General features: G+C 32.9%; 5 protein-coding genes across 6 annotated transcripts; 2 read left to right on the top strand and 3 right to left on the bottom strand.

Moving 5' to 3' along the window:
- Nucleotides 1-241: 241 nt before the first annotated feature.
- On the bottom strand, nt 242-1,618 carry LOC117785240. Its single transcript, XM_034623163.1, has 4 exons — nt 1,374-1,618; nt 839-1,032; nt 689-768; nt 242-611 (listed from the first exon to the last, which is right to left on the bottom strand). Exons 1-4 carry the CDS (start codon nt 1,413-1,415, stop codon nt 307-309), a joined length of 621 nt encoding a protein of 206 aa, XP_034479054.1. The 5' UTR covers nt 1,416-1,618; the 3' UTR covers nt 242-306.
- A 103-nt stretch (nt 1,619-1,721) lies between these two features.
- Nucleotides 1,722-3,345, bottom strand: LOC117785239 (cytochrome c oxidase assembly protein COX15 homolog). The gene is made up of 4 exons (XM_034623162.1): nt 3,167-3,345; nt 2,948-3,062; nt 2,742-2,874; nt 1,722-2,653 (listed from the first exon to the last, which is right to left on the bottom strand). Exons 1-4 carry the CDS (start codon nt 3,257-3,259, stop codon nt 1,801-1,803), a joined length of 1,194 nt encoding a protein of 397 aa, XP_034479053.1. The 5' UTR covers nt 3,260-3,345; the 3' UTR covers nt 1,722-1,800.
- Nucleotides 3,346-3,740: 395 nt separating this feature from the next.
- Nucleotides 3,741-5,938, top strand: LOC117784714 (THO complex subunit 5). The gene is made up of 6 exons (XM_034622523.1): nt 3,741-3,831; nt 3,888-4,679; nt 4,750-4,865; nt 4,924-5,011; nt 5,082-5,618; nt 5,681-5,938. Exons 1-6 carry the CDS (start codon nt 3,757-3,759, stop codon nt 5,921-5,923), a joined length of 1,851 nt encoding a protein of 616 aa, XP_034478414.1. The 5' UTR covers nt 3,741-3,756; the 3' UTR covers nt 5,924-5,938.
- Nucleotides 5,939-5,948: 10 nt separating this feature from the next.
- Nucleotides 5,949-7,067, bottom strand: LOC117784715 (uncharacterized protein C6orf136 homolog). The gene has a single exon (XM_034622524.1). It carries the CDS (start codon nt 6,826-6,828, stop codon nt 6,073-6,075), a length of 756 nt encoding a protein of 251 aa, XP_034478415.1. The 5' UTR covers nt 6,829-7,067; the 3' UTR covers nt 5,949-6,072.
- Nucleotides 7,068-7,794: 727 nt separating this feature from the next.
- Nucleotides 7,795-26,138, top strand: LOC117783711 (alpha-catulin). 2 transcript variants are annotated; one of them, XM_034621241.1, is made up of 6 exons: nt 7,795-7,865; nt 8,170-8,350; nt 8,724-10,222; nt 10,374-10,691; nt 10,748-10,954; nt 11,569-12,108. In XM_034621241.1, the coding sequence occupies exons 1-6, from the start codon at nt 7,830-7,832 to the stop codon at nt 11,692-11,694; spliced, it is 2,367 nt and encodes a 788-aa protein (XP_034477132.1). In that variant the 5' UTR covers nt 7,795-7,829; the 3' UTR covers nt 11,695-12,108. The 2 variants fall into 2 exon arrangements, with proteins under 2 accessions (XP_034477132.1, XP_034477133.1); XM_034621242.1 differs by lacking the exons at nt 7,795-7,865; nt 8,170-8,350; nt 10,374-10,691; nt 10,748-10,954; nt 11,569-12,108 and adding an exon at nt 25,621-26,138 and having other exon boundaries at nt 9,101-10,155.
- The last annotated feature ends 396 nt before the right edge of the window (nt 26,139-26,534 follow it).

Here is a 26,534-nt window from a genome sequence, read left to right as displayed (position 1 = left end):
TCTTAATATTTGGTAAAAAAAAATGATTTGGCTTTAACTAAAATGATTGATTATTCTCAATTTTCTATAGAATTCCATATCGATAATTAGTCGACAAGCTATGAAAATGCTACTAACAGTGCTGTAAAACTTATGGGGAAACTATAATTTTTTTGTATTAAAATTAGTTTAACAATATTTTTAATTAATTAACTTCTCTCGATTTTTTTTTTATTAATTTTCTGAGTACATAAGAACAAGAAGAATAAAAACAACAAGAACGAATAACATAATTATTGTTAAAAGATTCAAGCCATATTATAATAGTTATAGATCCGTTCGTAAATAAGTAAGTTTTTTATCGTTATTCGAATTTTGTGGTGAGCAGCATTGATCAAATCTTTTCATTTTATTATTTTGTTTTGGAATATAATTCTCGTTCTTGTAGGTTGTTTCGATTGTAGACTCCAGATCGGTTTGAGAAAACTTATTTTTCGATTTTGCCATTTGTCTAAAAAATAAAAGGTCCAATGCGAATAAAAGAGCACAGATAAAGGATAATCCTCCGAGAAATAATGCATAATCAGAAATACTATCTGATAGCTGTTCCACAGTTCCAAATATTATTAATCCTGCAAAAATTATATTTTTGGTTATAATTAGATTTCTTGTTTACGTTTTGAAAGACGATGAATATAAAAAAACATGCCTTGAATGGTGAAAAATATAACCCCACAACTCAGTAAAATATTTTCACATGTATGATAGTTAGAGTGCTTCTCAATGATTCTGAAATAAAATTTAAAAAAAATTAAGTCTTAGTTTTCATACCTGTTACTAATGATAATGGGGTAATTACCTGGTAATCAATAAAACAGCAGAAATAAATGTGAATCCCATTATAGTCAGAATGCTAAATTCGTCGGTTTCTTTCGTCAGTGAAATCGTATTTAAAAGTGTCCATTCTCTTAAATTTTTTTGATTGCTTCTTAACATGCGATCGGAATACGTGTCAGCTAGTTTTTTCAGGATGAATTCAGTTACACATGAAATCTTTAAATAATGGAAAAGTACAAAAAAAAAATTCGAATAACATTTTAATAATTACAAAAAAAAAGTATTTATTAGAAGTATTTATTTCTAAAAAATATAATAATTAAACATTGAGCTAGGTCACATATGAAACTTTAATACGCTGCAAAACAAGACAAAATTCGATGCAAGTCTCAAGGCGTCTGGGAAATTTGTCAAAATATCTCTTTATTTTCCCACAATTGTAAAAAAATCTTGGGGCTTAAATGCATTCATATTTAGGTAAATTTATACATGTGTGAATTTCAAAATCAAAATAATTGGTTGTATTCGAATAAATTGATTGGAATATAAATACTTACAAGTTGTAAAACTTTAATACAAATACAAGTGCACAATTTCATTTTAAGTTTTAGTTTATTAACTTTAGCCAACAGTAGACACCACACAATACGAAAGACTTATCACGAGTGAACAAATGTACAAACAATTACAGAGTACGTGCTAATATGTTGTATGTATGCACCTAAGAAATATAAATGTTTGTGAGAATACAGCCATTTGCAATGAAGTTGATTTACAAACAGAATAATATTTATGCTTGAATTTAATAATTAGTCCTGAGAATTTATATCGACATGCCTCCTTCTTCCTCTTTATAGTAATTGTCGTTCATATCTGTTCTTTTAATAGTCATGAAACATAACAACAGTTATATTTATATTTCATATTTTATTACATAAAAGTACAAATTAAGTCACTATTGGTTGTGCACATATATGCATACAATTATTTTGGTATGTATTTTAGAAAGCGAAGTTCATGCGAAACCCACACAGCAAAGCTTAGGAGCAGTAAAGATCCTGATTGATGGGCTGTAGCTAGAGGCACAGGTACATAATTAAGTAATGTGGTTACACCTAAAGTTGCCTGTGTCCAGGCCATAGCCATCGCGGCGTTAATTGCCCAACGCGCACGTTTCGGCAACTGTTGTCGTCTCGTTATCAGCCACAGGGCTGTTATCAAGGAAACTGTTGTAATACCTAGTATACGGTGGTTAAATTGCACCATCGTTGGATTCTCAGTTATATTTTTGTGCATAGGCTCAAATTGCAATATATCATTAGGTATCCAGTCGTCGCCCATTTTCGGGAATGAATTATAAACTAGTCCAGCATCCAGTCCTGCGACAAATGCGCCAGAAATGGCAGTGAGGAAAACCATGCCCTTTGTTAGATGAGCCAGAGGTTTAATATTAATTGCCCGCTTTCCAATGGACACAAGTTTATCAGCTGGTATAAGTCTAGACATCGCATTGGATAAGAATAGACTGTAAAGGACGAATGCGGCAGCCAAGTGCGATGCCAATCGATATTGAGAAACGCGCGGAACATCATTCGGGTTGTCAAATCGGTTTTCCAACCCAGATTTCACCATGTACCAGCCCATTAAGCCTTGGAGACCAATTAATGTTCCTAGGACAAGAACAACCTTCTTTGTTCGTGCGCAAAAATAACCCTTTTTCCAAAAGTAGGCAGCCGGAATTAAGAAAAAGCCTCCAATGGCACGGCCCCACATTCTGTGCATATATTCCATCATGTATATAAATTTAAACTCTTCCAATGTGATGTGGGCATTTTTCCTGCAACATAAAAAATATTGAGATTAACATAGCAAAATAAATAAATAATATTCTATAAATACCTGTATTAATTAATATGCATACTTACATTTTAAATTCTGGGTATTGCTGATATTCCTCAAACTCTTTTATCCATTCTTCTTGATTTCTCGGCATATGTTCACCCATTAGTTTCCAACTAACCATTGACAGTCCTGACTCCGTTAATCTTGTAACGCCACCTTTTCTTAAGCAATAAACAATTTTCATTATAATATACATTGCGGCGACTGTAATCAAAATAGGTTGATTTACCAAGTCCAACTGCTACGAATACCATTCCACTGCATCCAAGAAACCACTTTCCAACTGTACGATCTGTTTTTGCATTACTTATTTGTTTAACTGCAGGAGGTCGCGGCGGTATTGACTAAATAAATGATTGAAAATGACATAATGTTAATACCTAAAATTTACTTATACACTGCTGTGTATGAAGACTTTCTTTTAAGACTGTTGTTATCAAATACCTACTTTGACTTGAGTGTCCACCACAGCCTGTTGTAGCCGGCGACTTGGAAACTTTGTTTTAAGCAGATTTGCTCTCTGACACATTAACCGCAGCATTATTTATCGGTTCGTTTTGTCAACTGCGTTTGATAGAATCAATGATTTGCTTAAGTTTAATTTTCTTTTATATTAAAATTGAACAAGAATAATTTGCACAAAGAAAGTTATAGATGTGAGAGATATCGATATATTGGCTAAATCTTTCACGATGTTTTTCGATTGGATGTTCTATTCCCCGACCACCACAATCAGTAGACCGTTAAAGGCGAACAAAACATCTGAACTGTCTACCGACAGTTGTACAATATAATTCTGAAAAAATATCAAAAAATTGATACAATTTTGAAAAATGTTTGCTTCAAATTTAAAAAAAAATAAAAAAAAATTTGTTTTTATAAATTGTACTGCTTTTGGCCGACGATCTGGCAAAATCGGAAAATGTTGCAGACTGGCAGCCTTTGGACTGGGTGGCAGCCTTCCACACCAGTACTTTTATCGGATGGGCAACCCTCGGTTTTCCACAGCGTAGTAAATTTGATCAAACAACAGCAAAAATGGAAAACGTTTTGAATAAACAATTTGTAAAATTAAAAGAAGCAATGGATGAAATTCTGGATTTGAAACAAACTGTATGTATTGTATGTTTTGCAATCTTCAATTTCTAAAATGTATTTATTGCTTAAAGGGACACGTTTTTGAGTTAAAGCAATCTTCGGCCGCTTTGATGTTTGTTGCACTCAAGCATTCCAACCGGGAAGTTAAGCGAAGCATTAAATCTGGAAGAGACGAATTGCATTTAGAGAAGTCAAAAGTTGACCTCAGCAGATTGCATTTGCAAAATCTGTTGTACGAAGTCAGCCATCTAAAGAAGGAGATTGTCCGTTGCCAGAAATTCAAGAGTCGCGATGCCTACTTGGAACTATTGTCTGATAAAGAGTATTCCAGCAAATTTGCGGCTGATTCCAAGGAAACAGCTAATATGACTAACCACAAAACACATCTATACCGTTTGGAGTGCGAGCTACGATTGCGTAAAGAACTGGATAATCAGTATAGCACCTTGCTGACATCGAAGCAAGAATTACTGCAGGAAAATCTGAATCAAACTCAAAGATACCTTTCATTTGCTCCAGCCTTGCGAACTTTGCTAGATTCAACAAAGCCATTGCACGATGCTCTGCAACTCTCCCTTGACGTTGAATGGAAACTGAGCTCAATTGTTAAATATTTGCCAAGGCCATTGTATATTTTATTTATAAACCTCGAGTCCTTGCAACGTGCAAATCACGGATTTTCGTTTAAACCTGAAATAATTGGTTTTGAGAGTGATGTACAAATGCAAGCATTGCTTCTAGAAACGGAAAATTCTTTAAAGGAGCGTCGACATTTTCAAGAAGTGAATAATCCATCGGAGACAACAGTTAATAATGTGTTGGAACGAGCGCTTAAGGCTCATCCACTTCATATACGCCTGGTTGTAAGTTGAAATTCAACTACTAAATTGAACCTACTCGTAAAATAATGTTTGTATTTGTGGCTCGTTATAGATGGAAACCCTAGACAAGTCTTATGAATTGGTATTATTCGTACGTTATTGGACATTACTTAAATGCTGCACAGTACATGCGCAATTAAATAGTTTTAATACTACAAATGTTCAAGGGTGAGTGCTATTATACTTTATGTAATAATTAATAATTATAACAAATTTAATTATTTAGAGATACAAATTTGCTGCAAAATCTACTTGGACATTTGTATCCCAACGACGTGGGAAATAATATCCCTGTGCCAGGCATTGAGTATGAGGTAAGAGACGGTCTTTTCTTATTTACCATAATCACTCTTGTTAATTTTTATATCTTATTTCTGGTCTCAGTTGCAAAACTTAAATTTGAGCTCTGAGGAATGTTTGGAATACCTTGTTAAAAATGGATTTGGAAAACCATATTGTTGGGTACAAAACATGTGCTCAATAGCGACCGTCAATAAAAATAAGTTATTCAATCATGAACTAAACTTACATAAGTGGACTCGTGAGGTATTCGCTAAAATCTCGAAACGCTTGCACTCCTGGATGAGATTAACCCAACAAGTTCGTGCTTTGACCTATAAGGATGTCGATTTGTACACTTTAAAGGAAAATATCTATCCGGAAGGGCTGTCATGCAGTCTTGTGCAATGGACTGTCATATCTACGGAAGAATTCAATATTCAAAATTCCGATTTGCTAACTAATTTGTCGTCTCACAATGAAATCACATATACTTCCTACAGAGCTGTGATCGTACGTGGATCCGCTAAAATGGAGTGCTTTATTAGAATACCAAGCAATTATCCAATGGAAATCCCACTTTGGATTTTAAGCGTGCACTGGAATGGACGACACACAGCAATGAATAATTCAGCTATCAAGGTGAAAGACAGCATGTTCTTTGAATTGTAAATATATATATAAACAAACTCTTACATTTGCAGATGATGGAGTACTGGACAAACTCGTTACAGCCCAAGGATTTGGAGAAGAATCATCGACTGCTTTATGCACAGCTCTTTCGCACCATTTACAGTTTTGATATATTCCTCGAGACAGAAGGATCTATGCAGACCACCAGGGAATACAACAAAGAGAAACCATACATTAGCGCATTCGCAAAGCGTATTCGCTTACGCCCGTTCAGATATATAGCTAAGGGTTCTATACACACTTTTAAACAATAAATGAAATGAAATATATACACGTTAGTTATTTGTAATGTTGCTTAAAGCATAATCTAACAGTTTTAAATAGATTTATTTAAGCAATTAGTTACATTGACTGACTGACTGACCAAATAAATACATACTTATGTATATACATATTTATAAGGTTACTGAAAATTAATTTTCTGTGACGCCGTTGCCGCTAAGGAACCAGTTGGTAGCGCCGATGTGGTATTGCCTTCATCAATCTCGCGACTCTCATCTGGCATTACTTTGTCCACGACGTGCTTGCTAATTAGACCATCGTCTCCTAAATAGCAAACAGAATAACCGTCGTACCATGCCTCTTGATCCTTAAGCACTTCTTGCAGCTGCCACACTTTGTATTTCCAGAACTGGAACATTACCTTTAGACCAGATATGCCTCTAACACGCCATCTTATACGAACTGTGTCATCTTCAGGGTGCTTTGTGATTTTAAGTATCTCGAATTTAACGTACGCATACTTCAAATGCCCAACTGTGCGTAGGATTGCAATCTGTTTAACATAATGGTACAGACCTACGGTATGTTTGCCGGTAATGTTATTTTGAAAGATCAGGTTTGGACTGTAAATGGAGTAGTCAAGTGGCTCGACAAACAGTTTAGGCAGTGTATTTTTCAGAACACTGTAAGCTCGTTCCAAACCTTCCTGCTGTCCTTTTTTGTGCTCATTGTTTTGACTGGAGCTGGGATTGCTTCTTGGCTTGTTTTCGTGACTATTTTCGAAGGCAGTTCGCGTAACATCGCATTTCTGAATTAAAGGAAATGCCGATTTATTAGTTTCCACTTCATTCACATATAACCTCCTCATAACAGATATCCATGGTCGTTCTCTGTGATACCATTTACTCAGCCATACAATTTTTGGTCCGCGCATCATTTTGATTGAATTGTACGTGTTGTGATTGTATTAGAATTTATTATATATGAATGTTTCCGAATACAATATATATTTTTCTTGTATCGAGTTAATTATTGTAAGACTTTTCGAAGAGCAGAAATAAATCACAATACAGACATGGATGTCTTATAAGAAAGAGTATTTTTTTTTATTTTATTAGAACTTTTTCATATTTAATATTTTCGTTTAGGTTATCAAATCAAATTGCTCGAAAAAACAGCTGTTGAAGGTGAACTTCTATCGATTTCTATATCGATAGTTGGTCTAATCTCATCGATAGATTTTCTAGTATTTAGAAAGGTACGGAGCTCTTAAGCAAAATCAAATAATGTTATATTTTTTAAGAATTTAAAAATAATTAATAATATATTTTTCTTATCGAAAAAAATATATTTGGAAATCTATAAAGATTTTGGGTAAGCAACATAAAAAAAATTGCGGATAAAAGGATCAAAGTTATTATTTGACTTGCATTTTTACATATTATGAAATACTGTGCAACCGAGGTACTCATTTTTTCAGAATCTTAAAATTATTGTACATTTCATTCTTTAAATACAAATTTGCATCAAATGTCTCTTTCGAACACTGACACAATATGCGCAGAAGCTAAGTTTGCGCAGAATATATTAAATAATAATGTACATCCGTGTATGATTGTATTGCATCGTTGCTGGTTCTAACAGTTGCTTTAATATTGTTTACAGATATACATTAATAAATGTACACAAAAATCAAGGTGGTTTTAAACAGCAATCAGTTTGATCTATTAGATTTGTTATAGTTTCAGGCAAGATGAAAAAATTTAATTGAATTTAAAAAGTGCCAAATACTCAAGGTTAAATTTACACGCCTTTTAAATGTTTTTCGTGACTTTTTTTTTTTTGGAAAATCAATAAATAACAGAAAGTAAACATTAATGTGCAAAAACCAATATTTTTAGGTTATATTAAGTCTCTAATAAAGGTCGAGCTATCAAAATGTATGGATTATCTCCTTCAGCGCTTGATGTTAATGTAAGTTTATAACTGGCCCTGCTGAAAAATAACGTACTTCAAAATTGTGGTATTTGAGTAAATTCGTGTAGCAAAAAGTAATTTTATTTTCTAAAATGGATGGTAAATTGGATAGGAATAAAAACAAATTAATTAATCGAGAAAAATAAAATTTCTGCAAAGCGATTGAGCAATTTGGCATAACTTTTGATGAGGTTTTATTTAAATAAAATATATCTAAGAAACCTAATAGGAAATACTGAAAATAAATGTAAAGTTAAATAAAAAAAAATGTGCATAACTTATTACCTTTCTTAATTTGCAGAATCAACGCTTTCGAGTTCGTGATATTGATAACGAGCAAATCATGTCGACTTTTGGAAACATCGGGCATTCATTAAGTACTGCAGTGGAAAGGTTTATTACTATTGGAGAAATAATAGCCGAGGAAAATTCTGACATCAAAGCCGATATGTATGAAGCTGCTAAGGAAGCGAGAGACGCAGGTAAATTTTTTTTTGTCTATTTATGTGTAATTTAATTTTTGTTAACAATCAGAAATGTGCTCGATACTGTTATCTGTATTTGATCTATACGAACAAGCTCCAAGATCTACATGATCAATTCGTTCGTTCTTCCGAAATTTAAATTTATTTCTTTAACTTAACAGTAAAACTTCCTTATTGCAGTTGTCAACTGACAATCACAGCTTTTCAATCAATTATTCGTGTTCAGTAAATGCCGTTGGTTTATTTTTAGCCTATAGAAACTTAAATATTTATGCAAATTGGCTGTTGAAAAATCGATTTGTTGGAGAACGTTTAAATAAAGAAATAATTGCAAGTAGAAAGTATTAATGTTGATTGCATTTTATTTTAGGAAAATCTATTGAACATTTATGCGACCTTTCGCCGTTAAGTGGAATGGAACTGCGGCACCACATCGAGCCATTAAAGGATTATGGAGCAATAGTATTGGCAGCAAGATCCCTTCTTTCATCTATAACAAGAATTCTGTTGCTTGTGGACATTATTGTGGTTAAGAAACTGTTAACTGCAAAGAAACGTGCATCGGAAAGCTTGGAAAAGCTTGAGTCTGTGATGAATTTCACAGAATTTGTTCGTGCGTTTTCCATATTTGGAACGGAAATGATTGAGTTGGCTTATCTGACGGGACACCATCGAAACTCGTTCAAGGAGGAGCGTCGACGAGCACAAATGTTTTCCGCTCGCCAAATTCTGGAAAAGTCCATATCAATTCTCTTGACATCATCGAAAAGTAGTTTGATACACAGCGATTGCGTTATAGTTAAGGAGAATCGGGATACAGTATTTTGCCAAATCAGACGTGCTATGGATCTAATTCACTTTGTAATTAAGGACAGTATTTTCGATTCTGCCAAACATATGGCTTTTCGTAATGCACGATGCAATTCAAATTATGAGAATGAGAGTATATACACGACAATAAAGCGTATAATCAACCTTATCAAGAGATACAAGCTGCAAACAAGCCAATACGATTGTAATAGCAATAATGAGGGCAACAACGATCCTGATGCCTTCTACTCCTTGTTTAATGACGAACATTGGAAAAGTGATATTTACCACAAAGATAAGAATTTAGCTCCAGTTGCCAGTGGCCACATGATTAAGAATATGAATTTAAAAAAGAATTTCACCTATGAAAGCTTGGATCTAAGGGATGAACTATCAATGGCGTTCGACAAGCTGTTTGAGAAAGCACACGACTTTACAGATTCCCCCTATATAAGTCACGATCATCGCAAAAATATTCTCACCTATTGTGACAATTGCAAACTCGAGTTTGACATGTATCTGAACCATCTAATCAAGGATCAGCATGACAATATGGGCGCAAGAGTGCAAGTCCAAGGCAGGGAGCCTGAAATGAGTATGCTGGCCAGCTTGGAGGAGCTGTGCAAGCAATTGGTCATATCGGTGTCCAGTCAAATAGCTGACTTTAATGAATCTCTTAAGCTTTGTACTAAGATTGTGAAATCCTTTCATGTCCTGGCAGTGACCCATGATCTAGAGAATCTCAATCAGTGCTCTACCAAGTTCCACGACTGCTGTGATCACATTTTTGATATTTGCAAATTGTTGCAGCATATTGCACCCACGGAAAGACTTCAGGTTCATGCCAAGTGTCTGGCAATCAATCTTAGAATCTACGGTCCGCAAGTATTCATTGCGGCCAAGATATTATGGAAATATACTAACAGCAGCGCAGCTAATGAGAACTTTGAATCGTTTCTAGACATGTGGAAGTGGTTAATAAGTGAAATCTCAATGATTGCCAAGAAGATACTCGTAACGGTAGACACATCCAAAACGGATCTAGATACTCAACTAGAGGTGAGTACTCAGCACTTTTAGTTATGTGGAGAGATTCTGGAACATCGACATATATCTTTAAAATTTTTAACTATTTTACCGATTGAGATATTTTCTCAATTAAAAAAGTTAACTGCTCCTTAATTCATTTTAATTTAATTTTTATAAACAGAAATGCGAAACTACAATAAAATCTGCAAAACCATATGTACCTGCCACAGATGATGGTGAAATGGTGGAATACTCAGGTATAGATAGTAAAAATAATGGAGATCCAGGTGCGTTTCAATCGAAATGGGCGGAGGACGGATCCGATGATAACGACATTTTAAAAAGAGCCAAGAATATGTCTGCGATGGCTTTTCTCATGTATCAATTTACAAAGGGAAGCGGTTCTCTAAGAACTACCCAAGATTTGTTTACTCAGGCCGAATATTTTGCTGAAGAAGCCAATCGACTCTATAAAGTGCTTCGCCATTTTTCATACCAGGTAAACTATTACGTAACTCTCCAAATATTGTTATGCTTATTATTTTTATTTAACAGGTGCCGGCAAGTGATAACAAGAAGGATCTTTTAGGTATTTTAGATAGAGTGCCGACTTTTGTCCAAGCTCTTCAATTTACAGTTAAAGATCATACAGTCGGAAAGGCGGCAACGTTTGTTAAGGTTGATCATGTCATAAGGGAAACTAAAAATCTAATGAATGTTATTAACAAAGTAGTATCGAAATGTTTTGAGTGCGCAAACAAGGTAAATTAAATAACATCACAATAAGTATGTAATATACTTTTATGTAAATATTGTATTTATTCTAGTCTATGTTTTAATAATAATTTTATATTGTTTTAACATTCTTGATTTAACAAAAAATTTTAAATATATATATATATATATATACATGTGTATATTTTTGGCTTTCCTGATAAAGGTATTTTTTTTAATGATGTTTGAGTGATTGATTGATGTTTGTGATGTATATAAAGTTCTCCTGATTCGTGTATACTAAACTGCTACATCTTCATCTGGAAGACTTTAAATGTCAAACCCTAGATTCTATACTAATTGACTATTAATTTATCGAGATGGTCTGCCTTCTCTTTCCTTTCTTATATTAAGTCTAGTTTTCAAAAATTATAGAGAAATAAAAGCTTACTGTTGTCTACTCGTTTGCTATGTATTAATAAAATAGTAGAAATACTGTAAAGCGTAGTTCTAAAATCACACCTATTATTTTAATTTTAGTATTTTTATTTACTTAATTTAAGCCATTTGTTGATGTAAACCTTCTCGAATTGCTCTATCCATTAGAATATTTTTTATGATAGTTTAAAAAATATTTCACATTTGGTTATCTATTTCAACAGTACAAATTAAATTTAACTGGGATAACTGGAGGACTTACTTCCGGTTCCGTGCGGGGAGATGACAATGTTGCTGGTGGCATGGGTGACTCCAAAGGAACGACGAGCAGCAGCGAGGGAAGTATGTGACATTATGGAATGGCTCGAAGAGCCAAAGGGGATGCAAGACGGACTCGAGTATCATTTTTATTATTCTGAGCTTATCAGATTAGTTCATCGTTGTTTTTATATTTTGAATACTCACTCTATGTTAAACCATTAACATGTATTACTAATTCTGCCTGTTGTGTCAAAAAATCAAAGTTTTGAAAGGAAAGTATAAATTTGTGACATACATTCACATAATCTGGTCAATCATCTTTTATTAATAATATTTACTATTTCTTAAGCTATGTGTCTTTAGGTCATCGATTATAATAAATGGTCGTTTGTGCTATTATTGTTCTAGTAAAAAGTGTAGACAATGGTATTTCTTGCCAGCAGTCAAAAAATTAACAATCAATAAATGAAATAACTAAATAAAATGCATATCGTATCAACTAATTTTTGGTTTGTCTATATATTTTAAAATAAGTTAGGGACTCAGATCAGCACAACAAATTGTGTCAATGGTGAATAAAAGTGCATTTTTATGCTTATATGATGGAGTTCGCTGGAAAATATAGGTTACGGTTTCGGTTCCGGTGCGCCCCGAAATAACTAATTCGGTCAAAAGTTATATTTCAGATTTTACCTTTCCGCTCCAGTATCAGTACATACCGGTGCAAGAACACAAGACAAATCGAATGACGTATTAATTTAGAGGCCAATACATGATCAATATGACATTCAAAACTCGAAAGGGGACCCCTGGCATTGAAATCAATATCTAGATCCATAGGAAACATTTTTGTTGATTTAATTTAATTAAATTTTAATTAAGAATGAATTTAGAGTCCGAATCATGATCAAAATGACATTCCGTTTCCATACTACGGCTAGTTTCGGTTAACGGTTAACGGTGAACTGAAACCGTAACCGAATAAAAATTCTCTGTCAAGAACTGAATACCGAAACGCTTGTACCGGTACGGTTATGGTAAAGTTGCTAGGTCAAAGAGTTTTCCAACTTCCAATAGTCATAACTTGATCAAAACTGAACCGATTTTCAAGCGGAAAATCATGTGAAATTAAACAAAAATTTGGACTTGTAAAGCAGAGAACTGCAACGGGTAAGAGATGTTTGATCAGACTCGAACATTGACTCGTACTCGTTGTGATTTTTTCACTTTGTTTAAGCGATCGGAGCGGATCGTTCGAACTGAGCGATTGATTCGAACGGTCAGTTCGAATCAAATCGTCCGCAATCATGCTGATCGTTTGTGAGCGTTCGTTTCGATCCAATCACGTTCGAGTAGCAATGATCGAAATGATTTTTGAGCGTTTGTGAGCGTTCGTTTCGATCGAGTCACGAGTCATGATCGAACTTGCTGGTTGATTTGATTTGATTCATACCCGTTTTGTTCAAACGATCGGATCAATCATCGAGTCATACTCGAGTTGACTCGTTCAGAACAGAGAACTGCAACGGGTAAGAGATGTTCGATCAGACTCGAACATTGACTGGTACTCGTTGTGATTTTTCACTTTGTTCAAGCGATCAGGAGCGGATCGTTCGAGCTGAGCGTTTGATTCGAACGGTCAGTTCGAATCAAATCGTCCAATCATGCCGATCGTTTGTGAGCGTTCGTTTCGATCCAATCACGTTCGAGTAGCAATGATCGAAATGATTTTGAGCGTTTGTGAGCGTTCGTTTCGATCGAGTCACGAGTCATGATCGAACTTGCTGGTTGATTTGATTTGATTCATACCCGTTTTGTTCAAACGATCGGATCAATCATCGAGTCATACTCGAGTTGACTCGTTCAGAACAGAGAACTGCAACGGTCAGTTCGATGTTCGATCAGACTCGAACATTGACTCGTACTCGTTGTGATTTTTTCACTTTGTTCAAGCGATCGGAGCGGATCGTTCGAACTGAGCGTTTGATTCGAACGGTCAGTTCGAATCAAATCGTCAATCATGCTGATCGTTTGTGAGCGTTCGTTCGATCCGATCACGTTCGAGTAGCAACGATCGTCATGGATCGTGATCGTTTGTGAGCGTTCGTTTCGATCAATCACGTTCGAGTAGCAATGATCGAAATGATTTTTGAGCGTTTGTGAGCGTTCGTTTCGATCGAGTCACGAGTCATGATCGAACTTGCTGGTTGATTTGATTTGATTCATACCCGTTTTGTTCAAACGATCGGATCAATCATCGAGTCATACTCGAGTTAACTCGTTCAGAACAGAGAACTGCAACGGGTAAGAGATGTTCGATCAGACTCGAACATTGACTCGTACTCGTTGTGATTTTTTCATTTTGTTCAAGCGATCGGAGCGGATCGTTCGAACTGAGCGTTTGATTCGAACGGTCAGTTCGAATCAAATCGTCCGCAATCATGCTGATCGTTTGTGAGCGTTCGTTTCGATCCGATCACGTTCGAGTAGCAACGATCGTCATGGATCGTGATCGTTTGTGAGCGTTCGTTTCGATCCAATCACGTTCGAGTAGCAATGATCGAAATGATTTTTGAGCGTTTGTGAGCGTTCGTTTTGATCGAGTCACGAGTCATGATCGAACTTGCTGGTTGATTTGATTTGATTCATACCCGTTTTGTTCAAACGATCGGATCAATCATCGAGTCATACTCGAGTTGACTCGTTCAGAAAATGTGCGAGGCAGAGCGCGCACGTGGGAGCGTTTGCGCTTGCAATGATATGTATTTATGCGCGTAAATATGTATATAAATGCAATAGTATTTATGCTTAAGACGTTAATTGTAAAATTTATTACGGGCTGCGTATACATACGTACATGCATATGCATATACATACATACATACATGCAATTACACATGCCCATAATAAAATAATATTATTTTAATTTTTTTAAAGACTGGAAAAACTATCAAACTTTAAGTTATTTAAAATAAATTATACTTTTATAATATTAATTAATTTAATTTTTTCATTTTACTTTTAATTTAAAATTTAAATTTTTAACAGACATTTTTCATCATTTTATTTTATATTTTATAAACTATTCTAAGTTGACATTAAATAAATAAAAAAATATTTAAAACTAAATAAATTATTAATAAATAAATTATAAATAATAGTTTTATTAAAATTTGTGTGCATAATTGCGTTCATATAAATATGCATTTACATAAATATAATATAATTACATAAATATAAATGTATGTACATATATGCGCACATTTACTTAGAAGAAGAAGCAGGAAAAAAAGTACAAAATCAACAGTGTCGTTTTCGATCGTACTCGAACAATCACAATCAAATCAAATCAGTCATTCGATCATGACTCGTGACTCGATCGAAACGAACGCTCACAAACGCTCAAAATCATTTCGATCATTGCTACTCGAACGTGATTGGATCGAAACGAACGCTCACAAACGATCACGATCCATGACGATCGCTGCTACTCGAACGTGATTGGATCGAAACGAATGCTCACAAACAATCACAATCAAATCAGATCGTATGACTCGAACGCTACTCGACCCAAATTGTTCGAAAGCAAAAAAAATCATACCCGCGACTTGATCGTAAACAAAGAGACCCGTGACTCGATCGAACCCGTTACTACCGAGTCTCTGAGTTGATTTGATCGAACTTGTCGCTCTGGTGCTCTATCATACTCGAACATACCCGTTGCAGTTCTCTGGTGGATACCAGAGAACTGCAACGGGTAAGCGATGTTCGATCAGACTCGAACATTGACTCGTACTCGTTGTGATTTTTTCACTTTGTTCAAGCGATCGGAGCGGATCGTTCGAACTGAGCGTTTGATTCGCGCGCTCTGCCTCGCACATTTTCTGAACGAGTCAACTCGAGTATGACTCGATGATTGATCCGATCGTTTGAACAAAACGGGTATGAATCAAATCAAATCAACCGCAGTTCGTCATGACTCGTGACTCGATCGATCGAAACTACAAACGCTCAGCGTCGGGCGGATCGTCCGGAACTGAGCGTTTGATTCGAACGGTCAGTTCCAGTATCCACTGGATAAGAGAACTGCAACGGGTAAGAGTTTCGATCGACTCTGAACATTGGCTCGTACTCGTTGTGATTTTTTTCACTTTGTTCATAGCGATCGAACTGAGCGCTTTGATTCGCGCTTGCCTCGGAATGAAATGAGTCGATGGTGATCGTTTGAACAAAACGGGTATGAATCAAATCAAATCAACCAGCAAGATCGATCATGACTCGTGACTCGATCGAAGAACGCTCACAAACGCTCAAAATCATTTCGATCATTGCTACTCGAACGTGATTGGATCGAAACGAACGCTCACAAACAATCACAATCAAATCAGATCGTATGACGAACGCTACTCCGAATGGTTCGAAAGCAAAAAAATCATACCCGCGACTTGATCGTAAACAAAGAGACCCGTGACTCGATCGAACCCGTTGCTACCGAGTCTCTGAGTTGATTTGATCGATCTTGTCGCTCTGGTGCTCAATCATACTCGAACATACCCGTTGCAGTTCTCTGTTGTAAAGTGGTTAAATCCGCAGTCTGACCAACTTCAAATTGTCATAACTTGATCAAAACTGAACCGACTTTCAAGCGGAATGTCATTTTGATCATGATTTGGCCTCTTAATACATTCTGTATTAAATTTTTGTTCATTTAGAAAATTTAATTATTTTCGACCAAGATTCGATTTTGATGCTAAGGGTCCCCCCTTTGAAATTTCGAAAATTCAAAATTTTAAATCAAAAGTTTTCACTTTTAATCAACTTTTTATATCGTAATTAGTATAAAACAACACTTCAAACTTGATTCTGAGACCTTTCATTTTTTTGTAAAAAATCATGTGAAATTGATCAAAATTTTTGACTTGTAAAGTGATTAAATCCGCAGTCTGACCAACTTCAAACTGTCATAACTTGATCAAAACTGAACCGATTTTCAAGCGGAATGTCATTTTGATCATGATTTGGCCTCTAAATACATTCTGTATTAAATTTTTGTTCATTTAGAAAATTTAATTATTTTCGACCAAGATTCGGTTTTGATGCTAAGGGTCCCCCCTTTGAAATTTCGAAAATTCAAAATTTTAAATCTCAAGTTTTCACTTTTAATCAACTCCTTATATCGTAATTAGTATAAAACAACACTTCAAACTTGATTCTGAGACCTTTCATTTTTTTGTAAAAAATCATGTGAAATTGAACAAAAATTTGGACTTGTAAAGTGGTTAAATCCGCAGTCTGACCAACTTTAAATTGTCATAACTTGATCAAAACTGAACCGATTTTCAAGCGGAATGTCATTTTGATCATGATTTGGCCTCTAAATACATTCTGTATTAAATTTTTGTTCATTTAGAAAATTTAATTATTTTCGACCAAGATTCGATTTTGATGCTAAGGGTCCCCCCTTTGAAATTTCGAAAATTCAAAATTATAAATCTCAAGTTTTCACTTTTAATCAACTCCTTATATCGTAATTAGTATAAAACAACACTTCAAACTTGATTCTGAGACCTTTCATTTTTTGTAAAAAATCATGTGAAATTGAACAAAATTTGGACTTGTAAAGTAGTTAAATCCGCAGTCTGACCAACTTCAAATTGTCATAACTTGATCAAAACTGAACCGATTTTCAAGCGGAATGTCATTTTGATCATGATTTGGCCTCTAAATACATTCTGTATTAAATTTTTGTTCATTTAGAAAATTTAATTATTTTCGACCAAGATTCGATTTTGATGCTAGGGTCCCCCTTTGAAATTTCGAAAATTAAAATTTTAAATCTCAAGTTTTCACTTTTAATCAACTCCTTATATCGTAATTAGTATAAAACAACACTTCAAACTTGATTCTGAGACCTTTCATTTTTTTGTAAAAATCATGTGAAATTGAACAAAAATTTGGACTTGTAAAGTGTTAAATCCGCAGTCTGACCAACTTCAAACTGTCATAACTTGATCAAAACTGAACCGATTTTCAAGCGGAATGTCATTTTGATCATGATTTGGCCTCTAAATACATTCTGTGTTAAATTTTGTTCATTTAGAAAATTTAATTATTTTCGACCAAGATTCGATTTTGATGCTAAGGGTCCCCTTTGAAATTTCGAAAATTCAAAATTTTAAATCTCAAGTTTTCACTTTTAATCAACTCTTTATATCGTAATTAGTATAAAACAACACTTCAAACTTGATTCTGAGACCTTTCATTTTTTGTAAAAAATCATGTGAAATTGAACAAAAATTTGGACTTGTAAAGTGGTTAAATCCGCAGTCTGACCAACTTCAAACTGTCATAACTTTATCAAAACTGAACCGATTTTCAAGCGGAATGTCATTTTGATCATGATTTTGCCTCTAAATACATTCTGTAAATTTTGTTCATTTAGAAAATTTAATTATTTTCGACCAAGATTCGATTTTGATGCTAAGGGTCCCCCCTTTGAAATTTCGAAAATTCAAAATTTTAAATCTCAAGTTTTCACTTTTAATCAACTCCTTATATCGTAATTAGTATAAAACAACACTTCAAACTTGATTCTGAGACCTTTCATTTTTTTGTAAAAAATCATGTGAAATTGAACAAAAATTTTGACTTGTAAAGTGGTTAAATCCGCAGTCTGACCAACTTCAAATTGTCATAACTTGATCAAAACTGAACCGATTTTCAAGCGGAATGTCATTTTGATCATGATTTGGCCTCTAAATACATTCTGTATTAAATTTTGTTCATTTAGAAAATTTAATTATTTTCGACCAAGATTCGATTTGATGCTAAGGGTCCCCCTTTGAAATTTCGAAAATTCCAAATTTTAAATCTCAAGTTTTCACTTTTAATCAACTCCTTATATCGTAATTAGTATAAAACAACACTTCAAACTTGATTCTGAGACCTATCATTTTTTTGTAAAAAATCATGTGAAATTGAACAAAAATTTGGACTTGTAAAGTGGTTAAATCCGCAGTCTGACCAACTTCAAATTGTCATAACTTGATCAAAACTGAACCGATTTTCAAGCGGAATGTCATTTTGATCATGATTTGGCCTCTAAATACATTCTTGTTAAATTTTGTTCATTTAGAAAATTTAATTATTTTCGACCAAGATTCGATTTTGATGCTAAGGGTCCCCCTTTGAAATTTCGAAAATTCAAAATTTTAAATCTCAAGTTTTCACTTTTAATCAACTCTTATATCGTAATTAGTATAAAACAACACTTCAAACTTGATTCTGAGACCTTTCATTTTTTTGTAAAAATCATGTGAAATTGAACAAAATTTGGACTTGTAAAGTGGTTAAATCCGCAGTCTGACCAACTTCAAATTGTCATAACTTGATCAAAACTGAACCGATTTTCAAGCGGAATGTCATTTTGATCATGATTTGGCCTCTAAATACATTCTGTATTAAATTTTGTTCATTTAGAAAATTTAATTATTTTCGACCAAGATTCGATTTTGATGCTAAGGGTCCCCTTTGAAATTTTGAAAATTAAAAATTTTAAATCTCCATTTTTTACTTTTAATCAACTCCATATATTGTAATTAGTATAAAACGACAATTTGAACTTGATTCTGAGGCCTTTCATTTTTTTGTAAAAAGTCATGTGGAATTGAACATAAATTTTGACTTGTAATGTGGTTAAATCCGCAGTCTGACCAACTTCAAACTATCATAACTTGATCAAAACTGAACCGATTTTTAAGCGGAATGTTTTTTTGATCATGGTTTGGCCTCTTGATTTGTTCTGCATTCAAATTTTGTTCATTTAAAAAATTTAATAATTTTTGACCAAAACTCGATTTTGATGGTAAGGGTCCCCCCTTTAAAATATCAAAAATTCAAAATTTTAAATCTCAAGTTTTCACTTTTAATCAACTCCTTGCATCGTATTTAGTATAAAACAGCACTTTTAATTTGATTCTGAGGCCTTTCATTTTTTTGAAAAAAATCATGTGAAATTGAACAAAAATTTGGACTTGTAAAGTGGTTAAATCCGCAGTCTGACCAACTTCAAATTGTTATAACTTGATCAAAACTGAACCGATTTTCAAGCGGAATGTCATTTTGATCATGATTTGGCCTCTAAATACATTCTGTATTCAAATTTTGTTCATTTAGAAAATTTAATTATTTTCGGACAAGATTCGATTTTGATGCTAAGGGTCCCCCCTTTGAAATTTCGAAAATTCAAAATTTTAAATCTCAAGTTTTCACTTTTATTCAACTCCTTATATCGTAATTAGTATAAAACAACACTTCAAACTTGATTCTGAGACCTTTCATTTTTTTGTAAAAAATCATGTGAAATTGAACAAAAATTTGGACTTGTAAAGTGGTTAAATCCGCAGTCTGACCAACTTCAAATTGTCATAACTTGATCAAAACTGAACCGATTTTCAAGCGGAATGTCATTTTGATCATGATTTGGCCTCTAAATACATTCTGTGTTAAATTTTTGTTCATTTAGAAAATTTAATTATTTTCGACCAAGATTCGATTTTGATGCTAAGGGTCCCCCCTTTGAAATTTCGAAAATTCAAAATTTTAAATCTCAAGTTTTCATTTTTAATCAACTCTTTATATCGTAATTAGTATAAAACAACACTTCAAACTTGATTCTGAGACCTTTCATTTTTTTGTAAAAAATCATGTGAAATTGAACAAAAATTTGGACTTGTAAAGTGGTTAAATCCGCAGTCTGACCAACTTCAAACTGTCATAACTTTATCAAAACTGAACCGATTTTCAAGCGGAATGTCATTTTGATCATGATTTTGCCTCTAAATACATTCTGTATTAAATTTTTGTTCATTTAGAAAATTTAATTATTTTCGACCAAGATTCGATTTTGATGCTAAGGGTCCCCCCTTTGAAATTTCGAAAATTCAAAATTTTAAATCTCAAGTTTTCACTTTTAATCAACTCCTTATATCGTAATTAGTATAAAACAACACTTCAAACTTGATTCTGAGACCTTTCATTTTTTTGTAAAAAATCATGTGAAATTGAACAAAAATTTGGACTTGTAAAGTGGTTAAATCCGCAGTCTGACCAACTTCAAATTGTCATAACTTGATCAAAACTGAACCGATTTTCAAGCGGAATGTCATTTTGATCATGATTTGGCCTCTAAATACATTCTGTATTAAATTTTTGTTCATTTAGAAAATTTAATTATTTTCGACCAAGATTCGGTTTTGATGCTAAGGGTCCCCCCTTTGAAATTTCGAAAATTCCAAATTTTAAATCTCAAGTTTTCACTTTTAATCAACTCCTTATATCGTAATTAGTATAAAACAACACTTCAAACTTGATTCTGAGACCTTTCATTTTTTTGTAAAAAAATCATGTGAAATTGAACAAAAATTTGGACTTGTAAAGTGGTTAAATCCGCAGTCTGACCAACTTCAAACTGTCATAACTTGATCAAAACTGAACCGATTTTCAAGCGGAATGTCATTTTGATCATGATTTGGCCTCTTAATACATTCTGTATTCAAATTTTGTTCATTTAGAAAATTTAATTATTTTCGACAAGATTCGATTTTGATGCTAAGGGTCCCCTTTGAAATTTCGAAAATTCAAAATTTTAAATCTCAAGTTTTCACTTTTAATCAACTCCTTATATCGTAATTAGTATAAAACAACACTTTAAACTTGATTCTGAGACCTTTCATTTTTTTTAAAAATCATGTGAAATTGAACAAAAATTTGGACTTGTAAAGTGGTTAAATCCGCAGTCTGACCAACTTCAAACTGTCATAACTTGATCAAAACTGAACCGATTTTCAAGCGGAATGTCATTTTGATCATGATTTGGCCTCTTAATACATTCTGTATTCAAATTTTGTTCATTTAGAAAATTTATTATTTTCGACAAGATTCGATTTTGATGCTAAGGTCCCCTTTGAAATTTCGAAAATTCAAAATTTTAAATCTCAAGTTTTCACTTTTATTCAACTCTTATATCGTAATTAGTATAAAACAACACTTTAAACTTGATTCTGAGACCTTTCATTTTTTGTAAAAAATCATGTGAAATTGAACAAAATTTGACTTGTAAAGTGGTTAAATCCGCAGTCTGACCAACTTCAAACTGTCATAACTTGATCAAAACTGAACCGATTTTCAAGCGGAATGTCATTTTGATCATGATTTGGCCTCTAAATACATTCTGTATTAAATTTTGTTCATTTAGAAAATTTAATTATTTTCGACCAAGATTCGATTTTGATGCTAAGGGTCCCCTTTGAAATTTCGAAAATTCAAAATTTTAAATCTCAAGTTTTCACTTTTAATCAACTCCTTATATCGTAATTAGTATAAAACAACACTTTAAACTTGATTCTGAGACCTTTCATTTTTTTGTAAAAATCATGTGAAATTGAACAAAAATTTGGACTTGTAAAGTGGTTAAATCCGCAGTCTGACCAACTTCAAACTGTCATAACTTGATCAAAACTGAACCGATTTTCAAGCGGAATGTCATTTTGATCATGATTTGGCCTCTACATTCTGTATTAAATTTTGTTCATTTAGAAAATTTAATTATTTTCGACCAAGATTCGATTTTGATGCTAAGGTCCCCTTTGAAATTTCGAAAATTCAAAATTTTAAATCTCAAGTTTTCACTTTTAATCAACTCTTATATCGTAATTAGTATAAAACAACACTTTAAACTTGATTCTGAGACCTTTCATTTTTTGTAAAAAATCATGGGAAATTGAACAAAAATTTGGACTTGTAAAGTGGTTAAATCCGCAGTCTGACCAACTTCAAACTGTCATAGCTTGATGAAAACTGAACCGATTTTCCAGCGGAATGTCATTTTGATCATGATTTGGCCTCTTATTTCATTCTGCATTTAAATTTTGTTCATTTAGAAAATTTAATTATTTTTGGCCAAGATTAGATATCGATGCTAAGGGTCCCCTTTGAAATTTCGAAAATTCAAAATTTTAAATCTCAAGTTTTCACTTTTAATCAACTCTTATATCGTAATTAGTATAAAACAACACTTTAAACTTGATTCTGAGACCTTTCATTTTTTTGTAAAAAATCATGTGAAATTGAACAAAAATTTGGACTTGAAAAGTGGCTTAATCCGCAGTCTGATCAACTCCAAACTGTCATAACTTGATCAAAACTGAACCGATTTTCAAGCGGAATGTTATTTTGATCATGATTTGGCCTCTAAATACATTCTGCATTAAATTTTGTTCATTTAGAAAATTTAATTATTTTCGACCAAGATTCGATTTTGATGTTAAGGGTCCCCCCTTTGAAATTTCGAAAATTAAAAATTTTAAATCTCAAGTTGTCACTTTTAATCAACTCCTTATATCGTTATTAGTATAAAACAACGCTTTAAACTAGATTTTGAGACCATTCATTTTTTTGTAAAAAGTCATGTGAAATTGAACAAAAATTTGGACTTGTAAAGTGGTTAAGTCCGCAGTTTGACAAGCTTCCAACTGTCATAACTTGATCAAAACTAAACCGATTTTCAAGCGGAATGTCATTTTGAACATGATTTGGCCTTTTAATACATTCTGTATTAAATTTTGTTCATTTAGAAAATTTAATTATTTTCGACCAAGATTCGATTTTGATGCTAAGGGTCCCCCCTTTGAAATTTCGAAAATTCAAAATTTTAAATCTCAAGTTTTCACTTTTAATCAACTCTTTATATCGTAATTAGTATAAAACAACACTTCAAACTTGATTCTGAGACCTTTCATTTTTTTGTAAAAAATCATGTGAAATTGAACAAAAATTTGGACTTGTAAAGTGGTTAAATCCGCAGTCTGACCAACTTCAAACTGTCATAACTTGATCAAAACTGAACCGATTTTCAAGCGGAATGTCATTTTGATCATGATTTGGCCTCTTAATACATTCTGTATTAAATTTTTGTTCATTTAGAAAATTTAATTATTTTCGACCAAGATTCGATTTTGATGCTAATGGTCCCCCCTTTGAAATTTCGAAAATTCAAAATTTTAAATCTCAAGTTTTCACTTTTAATCAACTCCTTATATCGTAATTAGTATAAAACAACACTTCAAACTTGATTCTGAGACCTTTCGTTTTTTTGTAAAAAATCGTGAAATTTAACAAAAGTTTTGACTTGTAAAGTGGTTAAATCCGCAGTCTGACCAACTTCAAACTGTCATAACTTGATCAAAACTGAACCGATTTTCAAGCGGAATGTCATTTTGATCATGATTTGGCCTCTAAATACATTCTGTATTAAATTTTTGTTCATTTAGAAAATTTAATTATTTTCGACCAAGATTCGATTTTGATGCTAAGGGTCCCCCCTTTGAAATTTCGAAAATTCAAAATTTTAAATCTCAAGTTTTCACTTTTAATCAACTCCTTATATCGTAATTAGTATAAAACAACACTTCAAACTTGATTCTGAGACCTTTCATTTTTTTGTAAAAAATCATGTGAAATTGAACAAAAATTTGGACTTGTAAAGTGGTTAAATCCGCAGTCTGACCAACTTCAAATTGTCATAACTTGATCAAAACTGAACCGATTTTCAAGCGGAATGTCATTTTGATCATGATTTGGCCTCTAAATACATTCTGCATTCAAATATTTTTAAATTCGTTAAAAATTTTTTTTTAATTTTGATTATATTAAATTATATAAAACACATTCCCACTGACTTTACAGGCTATCAGGAGCATTCTTACTTGTTAACCTGAATCCGAATGATATTTATGTATTTTATATAAAATTTAATTGATACACAGATATTTATTACGTATTATAAATCCTTGGACTTAAATCTTAAAGTAAATTAAAAACGGAACTAACAATAACAAGCCGCTTTTATGACATCGCACATAATAAATGGAATTGAGCATATGTTTAAAAGTCGTCCACATACATGCTTTTACGTATGTTTGCATAGTTCTTTGGCGCTGTTTGCTGAACCATTTACCACAAATTATTTGAAATATGGTATGGTGACGTATAAAAGGCATTAGAAATAAGTAAGAAAGCATAAGTTGGACTATACTTGACAAGAAAATACTCTGTACACATGACAAAAGTGCAATAAATTTTATAAGCTTGCATTCTCTGAATACAATAATCTCAACAAGTTGTATTTGATGTTTAAAAATTAATAATGTTTAAACTGAATCTGGGATTAAAAGCTCATGGTACACTTATTTTACTTAATTGCATTTGTGCAGGGTATACAGTGCAACTGAAGTGGCAACTTATAATGGGTACACTTTCAAGTTGTTTGCCTTTAGTTGTACCCAGATTCGTTATAGTGTCACGGAAACACCCTGTTCAACGGCGCTTAGCTACAAAATGGTATAAAATGAACAGGGGCTATACTGATACGCACAGTTCCTTTTAACAATTGACGGTGGATACTTGTTGTTTAATAAATCACACTTGGAATGCTTGTTTTTATAAAAGTAGCTTTCAGTTGTAAACATTTGTTAGTGTGATTAATTTAATCGTGTTTATGTTATATACAAATGTATAATTTGTATTTTCGACAAATGTAGAAAAACCAATTTATTGAGTGCTGTGAAGTGCAATACCGATTTTGATCTTGCTTGATCTGCACTGCTTTATCATTATTATGGCTAAGCAGTGCAAAAGTTTAATTTGCTTATATATATAAGTTAGTTAATGTCCTTTACGTATTTAATGTATTATTTTCAACTCAAAATGAGCAACTAAGTATTTTAATATCATCTATTATTTATTACCCAATAATTTTTAAAGTTGTAAAAACTATTTTATAAGAATATAATCAATACGTTTTTCACCAATTTTAAAAACTCCACTTCCACGGGCGGGTAAATGTAGTTAGTCTTAGATTTGAAATATTGCTATATTTTAAATTTATTATTATTTCTTAAGAAATGCATGATTTATTTAATATTAAAAATTCTTCATTTGCATTTTTTCTTATTTTGGCCAGATATAACAACTGCATCACAGCTAATTGATGGCTTCTACAACCATCTTCCACCAACAGTTATTTTAAACGAAAGATTGTATACTTCAGGCTCAATATTAAATGATTTCATCGGATCATTTACAAAAAACATTTTGTTTTCGTTGTCAACAAGAAATGTAAACCCAGATCAAATACATAAATTTCCCAAACGAAATCTAGACAGCATTGGTGGAGGGCATCTTATTAAGAGAACTGCAAATAATGAGCTCCAAGCAATATAAAAGTTTCTGGCTCAATTAATAACAATACAACATTCTCCATTGTGCACTTATGCATTATATCAATAATAATATTAATTTTCTTTAAAATTTTAAGCTAACATATCGATATGTGTACACAAACATATGAAGCTTATGTCGATTATTATATAAAATCTACGCTGAATTGGTTAGCTTGCATGTATTTATATATAATGAAAACATAATGTATATTTTCTTCATTGACGAATAAAATGTTCAAAGGGAACATCATATATTATATGGTTATGTATATTATATTAACTTAAATTTTATTCACAGCTAAAATCGATATATCACGTTTTGAATTGCCTATCGATACATCAAGTAGCTAATTGCATCACGGAAAAGGAGCGCACCGTTTGCATAATAATAAATGCACAAAATTTGGTATATGATGTCATCGGTTAAAGCACCACACATATATTAAACCATCAGGCGATACATCGATTGCAGAGCCATTTAAGTAGCTAGACTTAACTGCTATCGCTTTCAACGATGGCAAAGTTATCGACGTCCCCAAAGCAGTTTCAGGATACAGTTTAAAATTCTCGCAGTCTCAACGTGTTTCTTTTGCATCCTATTTGTATATTTTTTGATGGTTTATTATACTTAACTTTTACCTTTTATGTAT

Source organism: Drosophila innubila (assembly GCF_004354385.1).
Source record: "Drosophila innubila isolate TH190305 chromosome 2R unlocalized genomic scaffold, UK_Dinn_1.0 1_C_2R, whole genome shotgun sequence".
Classification (NCBI taxonomy): domain Eukaryota; kingdom Metazoa; phylum Arthropoda; class Insecta; order Diptera; family Drosophilidae; genus Drosophila; species Drosophila innubila.
Note: the sequence above shows the minus strand (reverse complement) of the source record. Positions and strands in the feature narration are given on the sequence as shown.